This window comes from Leptonotus elevatus, chromosome 7, assembly GCF_054856555.1.
Source record: "Leptonotus elevatus isolate MCC_2025b chromosome 7, RoL_Lele_1.0, whole genome shotgun sequence".
In the NCBI taxonomy this organism is placed as follows: Eukaryota; Metazoa; Chordata; class Actinopteri; order Syngnathiformes; family Syngnathidae; genus Leptonotus; species Leptonotus elevatus.
Genome location: NC_141245.1, coordinates 24,059,439 through 24,075,654, shown reverse-complemented (window position 1 = coordinate 24,075,654; position 16,216 = coordinate 24,059,439). Strand labels below are relative to the sequence as shown.

General features: G+C 39.8%; 2 protein-coding genes across 3 annotated transcripts in view; one reads left to right on the top strand and one right to left on the bottom strand.

Annotated features, from left to right (window-relative positions):
- The window catches only part of LOC147171647 (glutamate receptor ionotropic, kainate 1), a 44,421-nt gene extending 41,353 nt beyond the window's left edge, over positions 1 to 3,068 (top strand). For both annotated transcript variants that reach the window (XM_086079903.1, XM_086079904.1), the window contains 2 exons: positions 1,140 to 1,365; positions 2,168 to 3,068. In XM_086079903.1, the coding sequence (XP_085936029.1) occupies positions 1,140 to 1,365; positions 2,168 to 2,457 (516 nt within the window). In that variant the 3' untranslated portion in view covers positions 2,458 to 3,068. The remainder of the gene's footprint in view (positions 1 to 1,139; positions 1,366 to 2,167) is intronic.
- Positions 3,069 to 5,664: 2,596 nt separating this feature from the next.
- On the bottom strand, positions 5,665 to 16,125 carry bach1a (BTB and CNC homology 1, basic leucine zipper transcription factor 1 a). The gene is made up of 5 exons (XM_086079912.1): positions 16,005 to 16,125; positions 12,819 to 13,079; positions 10,460 to 11,428; positions 9,203 to 9,409; positions 5,665 to 7,920 (listed from the first exon to the last, which is right to left on the bottom strand). Exons 2-5 carry the CDS (start codon positions 13,065 to 13,067, stop codon positions 7,723 to 7,725), a joined length of 1,623 nt encoding a protein of 540 aa, XP_085936038.1. The 5' UTR covers positions 13,068 to 13,079; positions 16,005 to 16,125; the 3' UTR covers positions 5,665 to 7,722.
- Between the last annotated feature and the right edge of the window lie 91 nt (positions 16,126 to 16,216).

Here is a 16,216-nt window from a genome sequence, read left to right as displayed (position 1 = left end):
ACAAATAATTTCTGTTTAAAATGTTCAAACTTTGCAATAATAGGACGGGGTTTGTTGCCTCTACGGGCTCCAAGCCGATGTACCCGGTCAAAAGAGATGTTATTTACCGTCTCCTGAGGGATTTTTAATGAATTCGTCATAAATTTTTTTATCTCAACCTCTGGGTTATCAGAGGTATTCTCAGATATACCTGAGAATATTAAATTCTCCCGCATACTGCGGGATTGTACATCTAAAACTGTTTCTTTTAGCGTTTTATTTTCTTTTTTCATAGTTTCCAGCTCGGCTGAAACAGTCGTGAGTGTAGAATGTAACTCGGCATTTTCCTGTTTAAGGACACTTACCTGCTGACTGATAAATTCCATACTTACTTTTAATTCTTTGACGTCCTCGAGGATGAGGCCGAGGACGTCAAGTTTTTTATTTATGGACTCCAGCACACTGACCGAAACGTCCGTAGTGGTGGTGGTTAGGTCGTCCGTGTCCGTCGCTGAATCGTTTTTCCTCTTCTTCGAAGAGGGTTTCTTTGATGGTTTCTCGACGGCAGGATCCTCCATCGCGCAGCTGTAAAAATATCCGTCGATGAAACGTTCAAGGTCCTCCACGTTGGGTGGTATTTCAGATCTGCCGGATGAAAAAGAGAGAAGAGAAAATGCAAGATATATGATGGTTAAATTTGGATTAGTTTAGTATATTAGAGCTAGTTCTATCTTAGCAGCAGGACGCCGCCATGTTAGGGTTTCTGGTCTCGCTGTAGGTCTCGCGATAGTCACAGCATCTCGTGAGCCTTTCGGTAAAATGATTAATACATTGAAGAGACACAGCCCCTTTTCGGTAAAATGATTAATACATTGAAGAGACACAGCCCCTGCTGTGTAGAGCAAAAAAAAAAACGTGACTGCTTATAGATACCACAAGATGCCAGCAAAAGACTACTTTTGTCCAAATGAAGCTCCTCAACTCACTTCGGAACTATCACCGCCAGTAGGTGGTGCCAAAGCAAAACTGCCTGATCTCAAAACTATTAATAGCGAGGGTTACTGAATCCAGAAGTTGTCAGTCTAATGATACCGAGCACAACGTTCGTGTCCTTTGACCGTCGGCAATGTAGAGTTAATCCTTCGACCGTCACCCAACAGAAATCCAAGATCTCGACCTACGAGAAGATGTGGGCCTTCATGAGCAGCCGGAAAAACACTGCCTTGGTGAAGAACAACCGCGAGGGCATCCAGAGGGTCCTCACCACCGACTACGCTCTTCTGATGGAGTCGACGAGCATCGAGTACATCAGCCAGCGCAACTGTAACCTTACGCAGATCGGGGGTCTTATAGATTCCAAAGGATACGGCGTGGGAACACCAATAGGTAGACAACTTAGTCCTGACCCCCCCCCCCCAACAAAAAAAACAAAAAAAACAAGGGGCTCAGTAGTGGCCTGTGGAATTCTTTCCAAATTTAGACCCTGAAGTCCGTGTCACATTTTTCAGGTTTACCTAGCAACACAGAATTTGATGGGAAGTCAAGTCGGCCATTTTGGTTTAAAGCAGCCATTTTAGGGTCACTTTGGCTATTCCCAGTGGTCCCTTTATAGATGAACTCGTCCACGATACTTTATCTAAATGCAGCCAAATACAGTATACTGTACTAAAAAAAAATGGATGACGATAAATGGAAAGTCTCAAACACAAATCTGAAGAAACACTTTTAAAGGGATACTTGACTCACTGAGACATTTTTGGTTAATATTTTGTCCAGAAAGAATTTGGTAAATTATTATTTTTCATGTACAATTGATACCGTAAAATACTATTTTTTAAGGTATTAATTGTACATGAAAATAATGTAAATAAAATAACTTCATATAAATACATAAATAATGTAAAAATAAAAAATTCTCAGAATATTGCCCCCCACGCTCTAAAAAAATTTTTTTTTTTATACCATGTATGTGACAGGGCGATGTAAATTGTACATTTGTGAATAATCTGAGTTTTCGAGGCAAGGCAAGGAAATGCAACTTTATTAATATAGCACATTTCAAACACAAGGTAACAAAACATTAACAAACAGGACAAAGCAAAGTTTTCACTATGGTTTGATGACCTGATGACCTGATGACCTCCCCCCCCCCCTGGTAGCTTGAATGGTTTTGTGTTTTCTTCTGCAGGCTCCCCTTACAGAGACAAAGTGACCATCGCCATCCTGCAGCTTCAGGAGGAAGGCAAGCTGCACATGATGAAGGAGAAGTGGTGGCGGGGCAACGGCTGCCCCGAGGAGGACAGCAAAGAGGCCAGCGCTCTCGGCGTGGAGAACATCGGCGGCATCTTCATCGTGCTGGCGGCCGGACTGGTCCTCTCCGTTTTCGTGGCCATCGGAGAGTTCATCTACAAATCCAGGAAAAACTTGGACATCGAGGAGGTGAGCGTCGGCCAGTGCGAGTGGCACAACAAGTATTAGCGAGCGGCGGACGCGATCGGCGGACGCGCCCGAGGGACTCGAACGCCGACGCAACTTTCGGCGGCGCCCCTTCAGATTTTCATGGAAAATGGCGGAATGTGTCCAACTGCATTGTTACAATCAAAACTTTTTCATCGCAGAGTTTAGTGTTTTTCTGTAGTTTTGCTGTAGAGCTCATGAATATTTTAACCGGAAGAATTCATTAAAAAAGTCCTTTGGGGGAGTCATAGAAGCTTGTCAGCATTTGACATCATGATGCTTTACCATCATGGCCTTTCTGTTTTTATGCAAAAACAAACAAAACACAAATTGTACTTTTTGTGTGTAATTCATGTTTTTTTGTGGGCAAGTCATGGTGAAATGGAATTCTTTTGTTGTTAGGAGAACATTTGCATATTTAAAACAAACCGCTGTGCAATACTTATTTTTTTGCACCTCTCTTTCAAAACGTTGTTTAATCATCAGTGATAATTGTTTTCAAATTTGTTGTATTTATTAAGTATGTGTTTTTTTTCTCTCTCGAGCATGTAAGGCGTCGCATCAGAATTGTTTTCGAATGAGAAGAAAAAAAAAAAAAGTTACGTGAAAACATTACATCCTTTTAACCCTTTGATTGCTGCTCGTTAAGTGTTGGTGTGTTGACTTTCTTATTTTGTCCCCTTTTTGCTGCCATTTCGTGTCACACCTGAAACAATTCAGGTACATCACTGCAAGTCTTATTTTAAAGGGTTCCTTGAGAGGTTATTAATGATGATCAAATCAAAATACTGCTGTAAACTAGCAAATGGATTTCTATTAGCTGCTAATTAAATATTTAAATTTCATACTCCGACTCACCAGGGGGCAGCATTTGAGAACATTTGAGAGACAAATAAACAAGCTTTGTAAAAAAGGTGTTAAAGCGCATTTCTGTTGGGTCGAAAAGAATGAAAACATAAATGATTTATCATAACTAAACCTTTTTTTTATTTTTTTTAGCACTTTTAAGTTACATTTGAACATTCTCTAGGACCGAACTTGCCTACCCCTGGTTTAGCCAGTAACTAAAGCCAATCTGTGGCAGGATTTTTTACTTTCTGGACCAGAATTGACCATTTCTAGAGACAATCTAGATTTGTCCTACACACTGCAGGCTCTTCTGATTTTTGCTATCTTCAGGCCCGACCTCAACTTTACTTTTACGACTGTATCTAAACCCAGACCAGCTGTTTTATTATTATTATTATTATTATTATTATTAAGATATCTGTATGGCATGTTACCAAATGGTCCAGTGGTGTGTGTGTGTGTGTGTGTGTGTGTGTGTGTGTGTGTGTGTGTGTGTGAGTGACTGCTGCTCCGCAAGTATTCAACTGTCAGCTAATCTCAAGTATCAAGAGGGTGCTAGCGCGTTTTGCTAGCCAGCCGCGGGTCAATACGTTACGTCGATGGAATAACAGCCCCAAAAAATGAAGTTCATGGAGACGCGCAAATCAGGTCAGAGTCGCTTAACATCTTATACACGATTACTGTCGTGTCACAAAAAGGTCAAGGACCGTATGTTGGGAATGATAGTCAAGTATTGTGTCCTTCTCTCCGTGTGACCCCTGCGAGACAAATTGACAATTTTTTTTTGCAGATCAGAGGGTGGTCTTAAAAATGAAAGCTACTTTTTTTTGCCTGGGCAGCACAAAATCTACTAGCAATGTTGCGGCTCGTTCACGGCAGGAAAACCGTAATATACTCGTGCGTTCTATTAGCCCGTGCGTATGTTGTGCGATTTAGCAAAAGCAAGTGGACAAAACTCCAGATGTTTTAATTAATTTCTAATCCCCCTGTTTCCTAATCCTTGCGAGCAACTCTTTTGCCTTTCAGAGGGATAATCGCGAGCGTAATTGTAAACGTGCGTACAGCCCAACGCAAACAAACCCCGCGCAGCTAAAAATGACAACGTTACAATATCAATATTGATTTTGTTGTCGTTTCTCAATTAGAACCTTTCGACGGGTCGGCGTGGAGAGAAAACTGGCAGATCGAGTTCCTTCTTTAAACGCGTTTAAGGTTTTGGTATTCTGATGAATTCCAGGATTGGGCTTAAAGTGCTTTCATTTTGTTTGCCGCTCTTTAATCTTCTAACCCTGCGTTCTTAATCAGAACCGGGAGCAGGTTTTTAATCTGGCATGAATGAGGCCGCGGATTAGCAGTCCCTGACCTTGCCATGTCGCGCAGCTGCTGCGGCGGCTTCTTCCTCCTCCTCCTCCTCAAATCAAGTCTCTCTTTACGGAAAAAGGGGGTCATCGTACCTTCTCTTTTTTTGACCTTGTTGTTTTTTTATTTGCAAAACGGTGAATGGAAGACGCGGGGGTTAGGTGAGAATCCGGATCGCGGAGAAGCAAACGCCAGCAAAGCCACGTTTGACCGGCATCAACTTGAGGGGAAAAAAAATATTTAAAAAATTAAATAAAATAAAATTAATTTTTTTTTTAAAAAAAATAATAATAATAAAAAAATAAAAATAAACTTGAGGGTCGTGTGGTCACGGCAGGCCGGAAGGAGGCGGCGATGATATCTGATGTCTGGCCCTCGTAATCCTCGTTGGGGTCGCGCTTTTGCGAGGCGGCTCGTGTGCGAGCGGCGACTTCTTGGGCGGGATAACGATGGGAAGTTGCGCTACGCACGCTTGCAAAAGTATTGGGACAGATTAAATGTCATCGCTCAGATGCACAATTGATTGCCAACGGCGCTGCGGTTTTCAAACCTCGGCCGAGTTGCAGTTTGCCGTTCATGCAGTTTTCTTATTTTAAGTACAACCTATCACCGGTTATTGAAATAACAGTTTTGAAAAAAATAAAAAATATATGTAATGCTGGACTTTTTTTGTTTGTTGGTATTTTGACCCTTTTTTATTCTCTGCAACTAAATACTGTTAAATGATAGAGCTGGGTTAAAAAAATATATCAAAAAATGAACTTCAAATTCCTTTTCAAGCCTGAAATCGATTCATAAAACCATGATTTTTTTTCCCCACATAAATTCAAAAGAAAATAGAATTTTAAGGCTGTTTTTTTCTTGAAATTTACTGTTCATATGCTGACTTTTTGCACTATAAAAATGATCAGAATGCTTGTAATTGATATTTACAATTATTAAATAGAATTATGAAAATATTTTCATCTCATCAAACTACCTATTTTCAAACGGGGATTACTACAGAATGCCATAAGGTAGAAACATACATTTATTTCCTAATGTAAAGAATGGAACGCGATCTTTCATGTTTATGTCGCCACGGCACACAAAATTCAGTTTGCCTTGAAAGAGGAGTTAAAATGCTCAAAAGAGTTAAGAATGATCACATTTGATCTAAAATTATTAAGTACTTGCTTGAGGATTTTGGTGAAATTAAACACTTGATGCTGTGCTCTGTGGAAGACACAAAATATTGACATTTGGTTGCCTTTTGTTGTCTCAAAATAAAACAAGACGCAACAAGGCCAAACACAAGTCAGGACATTTTAGAAAGGCTTTTTTTTGTACAATGACTCGATTTGTCACGTCATCGCTGCTTTATTAGACTTGATTTGTTTGGCTGCTTGTCTTTCAAAAAAAGAAAAAAAGAGAGTAAGTCATAATTGAAAACCTAAAAAGAAAATAAAAAGCCAAAGAAAACCAATCATACTGCCAAACCAATAAGTTGCAAAGTTTGTTGAAAAGATTCTTTCTGTATTGAATTTTCTTTTCTTTTTTCTTTTTGGTATGCAAGAAACATTTTTGACTTCTCACTCTCCAAAACAAAAGTTTGTTATGTCAGCATGTCATTTTAAGTAACAATGTTTTCACTTCCTTAAAGCGAGCAGTAAAATCCACCATGTTGTGTCACATTTACAAATAGAGAGAACTTATTTGTCACTTATGTTCATTGAAATTATTGACTTGCACTGCCACCCACAGGCGCAGCTGCGCTACTACAGTACATTTTTAGATGACCATTTCATGGGAGCAGCTTCTTTCTACACAAGGGATTATTTATTTATTTTTTTATTAAAAAGAAAACATTTCATAAAAAATACTCCATAGATGCAGATGTCAATAAAGGCTCTGGGTTAATGTGCAACAGTGCTAGAGAGTTAGAAAGAAGAAAAAAATGCATAAGGCACAATTTGCATTCAACAGCATCTTTTCTCTGGCGTAGCCATTTTCAGGCACTAGAACCGTTTCGCATTAAGCCATGCAATGTGTTTTTAACAATACTACCAACAATGTGTGTTAGCAGTAACATAAAAAGTTCAGTTAGTGCTTTGCATATTTGTTTAGGGACACAGTATCATGGTACAGTAATATAACACTTGACAATGATAAAAACTTGTTAGAGTGATGAGTTAATGTGGAGGTATATGGAGGACCAAAACTGCCCAAATTAAAAATGAATAACAGTTCTAAGAAAAACGGATATAAAAATTATAATTAAAAAATTTAATACAAAAAATGTATATAAAAAAACACAATATATATATATATATATATATATACATACATATATACAGTGTGCATATATATATATAATTATATATATATATATATACACACACTATATATATATATATATATATATCAATCCATAAATAAAAACGCTCTGCTCTCACATTTATTTATTTTATGCTTCAAACGCCAGGACTTGGATTGGGTTTCCGCTGTTACAAACTGCCGAGTGAGCGGTTTGGCAAACGAGGAAGTCGCGCCGGCTTGCATAGAGAGCTCCAACAATGGATCTTCACGATTAGTCCCGCCCCCTCATTTGAATAACATTTTGTCCAGACAGAGCGTTTGCAGCATGAAATAAATCAATGTGAGCTCAGAGCATTTTTATTTTTTTTATTAATTGATATTTAATTTTATATATATATATATATATATATTTTTTTTTTATTATTATTTTTATTTTTTATTTTTTGTATTTCATTTTCGAATTTAATTTTTTATATCCATTTTTATTTTCACTTTTTGCAATTTATTTACTTTTCATTTCGTCCGTTTTGCTCCTCCACAGAGGTATAGGGATCAGGTTGAGTCCTTCCCTGAGAAATCAAACAGAAGCCTCCCATACGGTTATTAACACACTCGTAACTATGCTACCGTCAAATTCATATCGATGTTGATGTGATTGAAGAATGCAACACAAGCAAAATCCATGTGAAGGTGATGTGAAAAAGTCCATTCCGTGGACATGAACGATCGGAAATGTGAAAAGTACGTCCAAGCTGGAGACGTCCAAACTTACCGCTTGCGTCACGCATCTTTATCGGCGAGGTGCGGCAACGCTGGGAAGTCTGGCGCCGAGAGCTTGGCCAGGAAGTGCAGGTGGTCCTGATCCGAGGCGGATTCGGCGCTGACGCTCTTGCACAGCCTGCAAAGACTCTGGCGGGTTTCCTCCAGGTTCTGTTCCAGTTCCGAGCGCTCCTGAAGCAGCTTCTCCTTCTCGCTTTTCTGCAAACAAGTTTCAAATGCCGTTCAGACGTACGGACTGTCGTTCGTTTCTCAGAATCGATCTGGATGAAAATGGAGGTCAATCGGAAGGTGGCTATCAGCGGAGTTGAAATATCTGGTATTGATGCAAACATTTGAGATTTCACAATTGCATACTTTTTCAAACCCTAATTTCCAGACTTCGGGTTCTGGGTAAGAACATTTGAATAATTTGTAACATTTGAGGACGATGGTTACTCGGGCTGGGTGTTAACAAAATCCAATAAGCTATATCGAATCGATTTTCCTTTTGGAGCGTGATATCGATTCATAAAACCATGTCATCATCATTGTAATCGATTGTTTTAATATCACTTTTTCCCCATAAATTAACACGAATATAGAATTTGAAAGGCTGAATAATTGAAATCACTGATTATTCAAACAATTACTTTTTTGGTACAAAACATTTAAAAATATGAAGACAAATACAATTATTTCAAACACAAAAAATATTTAAGCAACTTTTGGACCAAACAAGATTTATTAAATTAGTTATTTTAAAATAAAAAAAGGTGCACATATATAAATTTAAACAACTCAAAATTATTATTAATGATCTTTTTCTTTTTTTTTACGATTTTGCAGATTTTGTAGTATTTTGTGGAGTGTAATAATTGAAATGGTAAATGAATGAATTGAATCTGATTAATTGCACAGCCCTAATTTAATCAGTCTCTGCAAAATGTAATCTATATATTTTTTTGTGGAGCTTAAAAAAAAAATCATGTATTTAATATTTAAGAATAATTGATGTTCCATAATGAATCAATATCGGATTGAACTGAATCGGGGGAGAAAAAATAATAATCTAAATCAAATCGAACTGAACTCTTGTGAATTGAAATCTACATCAATACAATTGATATAATATATTCATATGTTCCAATTGTGGATTTCTTTTGGGTTTCTGCATATTTGAAGCTTCAAAATTACCCAAGTCTTACAGAGCAATCTCCAGGAAGAAAGTATCTTTGAGAGAGAGAGCGCAGTAAATGATCATGGGAAGATTTTGACGCAGCCTGGTTAGGTTTTGGGAGGAGAACGGGGGGGCCAGCTAGACAGGAAAGCAAGCAGTCTGTTCCGAGCAGGCTTATCAGTCAAGGTCACTTCCATATTGCTTCATGTACAAGAAGCGAAAAGCCCATTGTTAAAAGGAAATGCAGGTGTCCACAAGACAGTGTAAACGTATGCTAATACGTGCTAAATAATTATTTTCCATAACACAATTGAAGCGACTTACTAATGTTTTGATTTCACTGTCAAGATGTTGTATGCTGTCCATCTTCCTCTTCCTGCATCGCTGCGCCGCCGCACGGTTTTTGCTTCGGCGCCGGACGTCGTGCACAAACTCCAGCTGTTCGGGAGTCATGGAATGGTGCTTGAGAAGCTGCTGGAAAGCGCTGCGACTCAGCGTGGAGATCTGCTCCACCGGGAACGGCAACTGGATCTGCAGAGTAGTCACAGCGAGTCAGTGGGGTTCCCCCACAATACTGCTTTAACATTTAAAGAAAACGTTTTTTTTGGGGGTGGGGTTTTACGCAAAAAAAAAAAAAAAAAATTTTAAAAGAAAAATATATTTTTTATTTTGACGCTAAAATTTTTCTTTTTTACTGCAAATGAATATCGGCTTTAAAATTAAAAGATTTTTTTTTAATGCTAATATTTTTTCTTTTACTGCAAATGAACATCGGCTTTAAAATTACAAGAAACTGTTTGTTTTTTTAACGCTAATATTTTTTCTTTTACTGCAAATGAATATCGGCTTTAAAATTAAAATATATATTTTTTTTCCCCTGACGTTAACATTTTTCTCTTTTACTGCAAATCAATATCGGCTTTAAAATTTAAAAAAAAGTTGTTGTTTTTTATGCTAATATTTTTTCTTTTACTGAAATTATATATCGGCTTTAAAATTAAAAGAAAAATATTTTTTTTATCCTGACGTTAACATTTTTCTCTTTTACTGCAAATGAATATCGGCTTTAAAATTTAAAAAAAAGTTGTTTTTTATGCTAATATTTTTTCTTTTACTGAAATTATATATCGGCTTTAAAATTAAAAGAAAAATATATTTTTTATCCTGACGTTAACATTTTTCTCTTTTACTGCAAATGAATATCGGCTTTAAAATTAAAAAAAAAGTTGTTGTTTTTTATGCTAATATTTTTTTTTTTACTGAAATTATATATCGGCTTTAAAATTAAAAGAAAAATATTTTTTCTATCCTGACGTTAACATTTTTCTCTTTTACTGCAAATGAACATCGGCTTTAAAATTAAAAGAAAAAGTTTGGGGTTTTTTACGCTAATATTTTCTCTTTTACTGCAAATTAATATCTGCTTTAAAATGAAAAGAAAAGTTTTTTTTTTTTTTTATAGTGACGCTAATATTTTCTCTTTTCATTGAAATAAATATCGGCTTGAAATATCGGTTATCGGTCTGCTTGACCACTAATAATCGGTAGCAATCGGAATTATGTTGTGAATGTGATGCTGACCTCGGCCGCCCTCCTTTTGTTGGCCTCCGTATCTCCGTCGGTGTCCATGTCGGAGTCCTCCCCCGAGTTGAGCGAGGATACGCAAGGGCTCTTCTCCGACTGGGACAGCGTGTCGGTGCGAGAGTTTGCCTCGTCGCCCGTGCCGAGCTCCCTGAGGAAAGGACAGTCGGCCGGATTGGAGGCGAGGTCCAGCTGTTTGAGCCAATGGAAGTCCGGGGGGGCTTTTTCCTGATTGTTCTGGTCCAAGGGGGGCACGGTCTGAGCCTGAGGCGGCGTGCACAGATCCGACCAAAATCCCTTGGCCAGATGCTCGGCAACTTCCCGCTCCTCCTTGCTCCTCTCGGAGAACTCCTCGCCTTTGGCTTTCTGCTGGAATAACGCAGTGCAATCTTCCATACCTGGACAAGAAGCAAGGCCGCAGTCGGCGTTGAGTCTCTGCCCGGGCCGGACCCCGACTTGCGGATCGACGCGCTCCGCAGCCGACAGCTCGCACGGCAGCTCCGGCCGACCCGACCGGCTTTGACCGCAAACGTCCTCCGCGGCCAAAATGTCCCCGCCGCACATCCGAGAGGAATGACCCGCTTCGTCCGGATCGGGCGCAGCCAACATCGGGCACGCGATGTCGGCCGACAATTCCGAGGACGGCGAAGGCATTTGCGGCCCGCAAGTTTCCAAACACAAGTCGCGAGTCGGGACAGGAGCGCCCGACGGGAACGGCGACGGGGGGTCCGTTGGCAAGTCGGAGCCGCGCGGTTTGGCCCCGCCGCCCCGGCAGCAGGCCCTCGGCTCGACTTCGTGCGCTTTGGGCTCGGAAAACTTGGGGACGAGGAAATCGAAGCACGCCGACTCCAGGTTGTGAAAGCCCAAGACTTTGGCGCAGTTTTGAATCTGGTGGATGTTTTCTTTGGTGAAGAGAAGCTTTGACGTGTAGGCAAACTGAAGTAAAGGTTCGAAGCCCTGCACTGTCACCTGAGACAAAAGAGGTGGATAATTGATTAGGCATGATCAAATGTGGATGACATTTAACCAGCACACGCGTGTGGAAAGTTTAAACTTGAATAGTGAGTAACGGCAACAAGTGCCATACGTTTAGTACAAATAGCCAACATCTTAAGAGTAATTGATGCACACCCCAAAAAGGTTCAGAATTACTTGGGGTGTCAGGCGATTAAAAATTGTAATCGTACTTAATCGCATGAAGTTTTCATAGTCTAGTTGTAAACATAAAAGTGGAGAAAAACGAATAGAAATATGGCTGCATCTTTTCGTCATTGATACAGTAATTTCATAATAATTCATAACATTTTGTTCAAATGAAAAAGATGTGTGATATTGGTTTGTGTTGAGGTCGTTTTTCTGCCACTAGATGGCATAATTGCATTTGTAAGATGTTGGTGACAACTCAGTGCATTTTCTTTTCATATTCAGAGCTACCTAATCTTTAACATGAAGTAACAAGTGAAATTCTGCACATTTTTAAAAATTGTAAAATACAACTTGACCGCAGTCTCCAAAAATATATGCATTATTATTCAATTTATTACTGCTAAAGTTTGATGCGGACATGTCTGCTGCCTTGCGACTGAAATACCCCCAGTACAGGCTTTCCAAGCTCATTAATCGAGCGTTAAAAAACTTAATGGCGTTAAAGGAACTTTAAATTAACTCAAAATTATTTTTTTGATTACCCATACATGCCACAAGATGGCGGCAAAAAAACTATATGCAGCTCTTCAACTCGCCTCAACATTTCACACATTCGACAGGCGCAGCAGGATAAAACCGGATTTCACGTTCAATCATCTTCAGCAAAAACAATGTTGCACTTGAAATACTTCCTGTTTTCAATACTGTACTCATATAGCACCTTAGTAAGAAACGGTGAGTTTTTCAGCAAACGCCTCATGCCAATTCTCTGCATTTTGGCACAATTCATTAAGCAAATTCAACCGTACTTGCTCTGCTCCTTTTATTCACAATTACAATTAAAAAAATATGTTCACTCGTTTGTCTATATGTGCCCTGCAATTGCCCGGCAACCAGTGCAGGGTGTTTTCCCGCCTCTCGTCAAAAAACTCATCAAGCCACATGGAAGACGAGCGCTACAGAAATCGGACGGCGTGCACGCACGCACATACACATACTCACCCACACACACACACACAAAAAAAATAATATATATATATATATATATATGTATATATATATATATATATATATATATATATATATATATTTAAAAAAAAAAAAAGAAAAAAAAAGAGCAATGATGATGACATTTCCGAATGAACAATACTGAGCTCTTAAAAAGAAGAAAAAAAAAAAAAAAAAAGAAATCGGACGGCGTTCCCAAACTGACCTCATCCGGCAGGGCGACGATGGCGTTGCGTTTGGAGCCGGCGGCGGCGGCGGCGACGCGGCCGTGGAAGTACTCGCTGCACGACGCCAGGACGGCAGCGTGAGCCCGGAAGCTGCGGCCCTCCGCCACCACGGTCACGTCGCACAGAACATCCCGCCGCCGCTGCTCGTCCAGACACTGCAGGACGTGAGCGCTGTGCACGGCCGACTGGAAGGTGAACACGGACACGCGCTGGGCTTGGAGCAGCATGGTCGACTCGGCCTGAGGAGCGAAGAGGAAGGAGCGGCTTCATCGTTACGGATCACAAAATAAAATGAATCTCGGGCGTTTCACTTTTTTAAAAAATAGAAGTTTTGATTCTATGATACATTGGTGTCGTGCAATAAGCAGGGATGTGATTTGACCAAAGTGAAATTATCGGAAAATTTCCGCGGGCATGATTGACTAAGATCATCTCTGTAACTGCATACATCAAGACAGTCAACATATTGAAAGCTGAAAAGTGCAAACATGCAGCATTCATTTGAGTTTGTGTCAATGATTAACCACGTTAAATATTTATGGCCATTTTTATTACGTTATAATATTTTCGATTTTTTTTAATTTTTTTTAATTTTTTTAGAGCTCAGTATTGTTCATTCGGAAATGTCATCATCATTGCTCTTTTATTTTTATTTTTATTTATTATTATTTTTTTTTTTTGTGTATGTGTATGTGCGTGCGTGCGTGCGTGCAAATCTCATACCGTTCACCTAAACCGAACACCAGGAGACCCGAGGGGACCAAAGAAAACCAAGGAAGGTGAAATCCAGCACCGACCCGACACCCCCCACCAGAACTCCTCCCCAGCCCAAGAAACATCCAGACCCCGACAAATCCAAAAAACATAAAATCAGGGAGGCCTCAAGAGACCGAAGGAGAGACCGAGAAAAGGAAGGAAGGACAGACGAAGCCGCGTGAGATCCGCAGACACCAGCCAGCCTCCACCGATTCAATAACTATAAATATTTTCGAAAATTTGATTTCGATTCATTTGAAACGTTTACCACCGACCTCAAAATTCACGACTCTGTCAGCAACTGGTGCAGGTTCACGTCTCTCTATTACCGCTTCCGATTGTGACGTCAATAAGGGATGGAGGCCGTAAAGTTTTGGAGTTTTCGTTTGGGCACCGAAACTTCCAGCGATGGAATAATTTGTTGTTCTTGACTGGAGTTCTTTCACGTGTTTTTTTGCTCTTTGCGTGACTTTCAAGAGCTTTGAAACCTCTCGCACCGTCGTCAACGGTATCACGGCACCAAATGCAAAGCGCTTTCCCGGCACGATCGATCTTCCGAATAAAGTCACCGAACAAATTCGTCACAGTCTTCTTTCCGACATTTGCAGATATATCCTTCTCTAACCGGTCCCATCGAAACTTGTTTTTTTACGATCTTGTCCATTTCCTTAACTCGCGGAGCATCTTTGCGTTCGATCACGGACATCTTTCTTTAAACACCCGGCAAAAACCTCTGAGAAATGAACAACGGCATACTCCTATGCCTTTATAACAAGCGCGTTTATTGGTCAACACGGAGACTTCAGCCAATCGCAAAATCAGTTTCATTTCAGTTACGGAAACACTCAAATGGAATGCTGTCGAGAGACGAAATCGGATTTTTTACCACTTAAAAAATTGTAACATTTTATTTTTGGAGATAAAAAAAAGCGGAATTCCGCGAATTAGCGGAAAAAATCACATCCCTGAATAAGAGTTTAAATCGTTCCGTAACACTGCAGAGGAGGAGGCGGGACTTTTCACACATTAGCTTTTGTTTCCGTTTCCTGTTTGCGACGTCCCGGTTCTTGCGCTTCCGCCTTTGTGCCCCTCGGTTGCGCGTTCCCATCGATAAGTGCGAGTGTGTGGTATCGCATTCCAGAGAGTTGAGACGCCCTCTCGACGAGAGCGCGCGGTTGAGGGGCGCGAGTGTTGGAACGCGGCCATCCGTGGCCAGAAACGACGCTGTTGAGTGAAACCCGGAAGTCCATGGCATCGACCCTATCCCCCATAAAATGGCAACCCTGTGGCAGTATAACACAGACACACAAGGGAGACGGTCACAACTGCTCAGGAAACGTCAGTAATTGAGTCTTTTGTTTACTTACCTACTTGTGATATTTATTAATTATTTTTTTGTTCTTTTGCTTTACTAGTCTTTATTGCATGACTGATTTACTCCATGTGCAGCACTTTGTATGCAGTTTGTTTGAAAGTGCTTTAGGAATGCAATTGAGTTGAGTTGTTTTAAATACACGTGTAATTCTTTGCTTTCTGTTTAGTTTGATAGTAAAGTGTAAAACGCGTTTCTTTCGTGTCACTTTCAATATTTGGGTGATTTACTGCAATTACCCAAAACATTACCAGTCTTTTTTGGATTGTTTTAGTCAAGAAAAAAAACATGCATCTCCATTTTCAGGGCTTTTTTTTTTTTTGGCAGTTATTAACCACGCATTTGTTACGGAAAATGTGGTGCGTAACTATAAAATTAATTTAAAAAAATAAAAAACTTTTTTTAAAGTACTACTCAGTTTTGTTCGACACAGCGAAAATTGTATTTCGTAAGATGCTTATTTGTTGAAAGGGTGTTTTTGCAGTGATGTAAAAAAAATATATATATAACAGGACCGTAATATTAGGAACACCCCTCAGCGTCATCATACAATGCATTTCCATACAATTTAAACACAATTGAGCATTGGCTTTGTGACGGCATAACGTTTAACACATCTTATGTGGGAGTACTGTACATCGCGAATCGTCGAGTACGCTGGTAGCTATCTTATTAGCACTTTTTTAGCTAGTCAAGACAAGTTTAAAATGCTGACTCATGTTTGGCCAACTTGGCGAAGCACACACGGTGGAGCTGAGGAGAAAAAAAAAAACCTCGGTGGCAGAAAAACTCCTGCTTTACGACATGTTAGATTATTTTTTTCTGTCGACAAACGTTTATACTAAACTTATTGGAGTAAGTTTGAAAGCGTTTGGCAAATGATAAAAACGGAGCTTTGTTTCTTTTTTTCCTACTGCTTAGGCGAGGCCGTTATCGCCATGTGATTGAAAGCGAGCGCAATACTCAAGTTTAACATCGTAAAAATGTAGATGTTAGTTGTAAAGTAAACGGTGAAAAACGTTGAATGAGCACCGACCTGACGTGTCAGCTCGTTAGCGGTACCATTTGTGTGCTCTGGGTCGAGGCGAATGTGCCCATCCGGAACCACAGTCAGCAAAAGCAGAAGCAGGGTTAAGCCTTGTGCGCATGCGCAAATCAAACCATCACTTTGATGGACAGGACGCACATTTTTTTTCCCCACATGTACTGTATTTTATTGCATACTCATACAAAATAAACATGTCATTG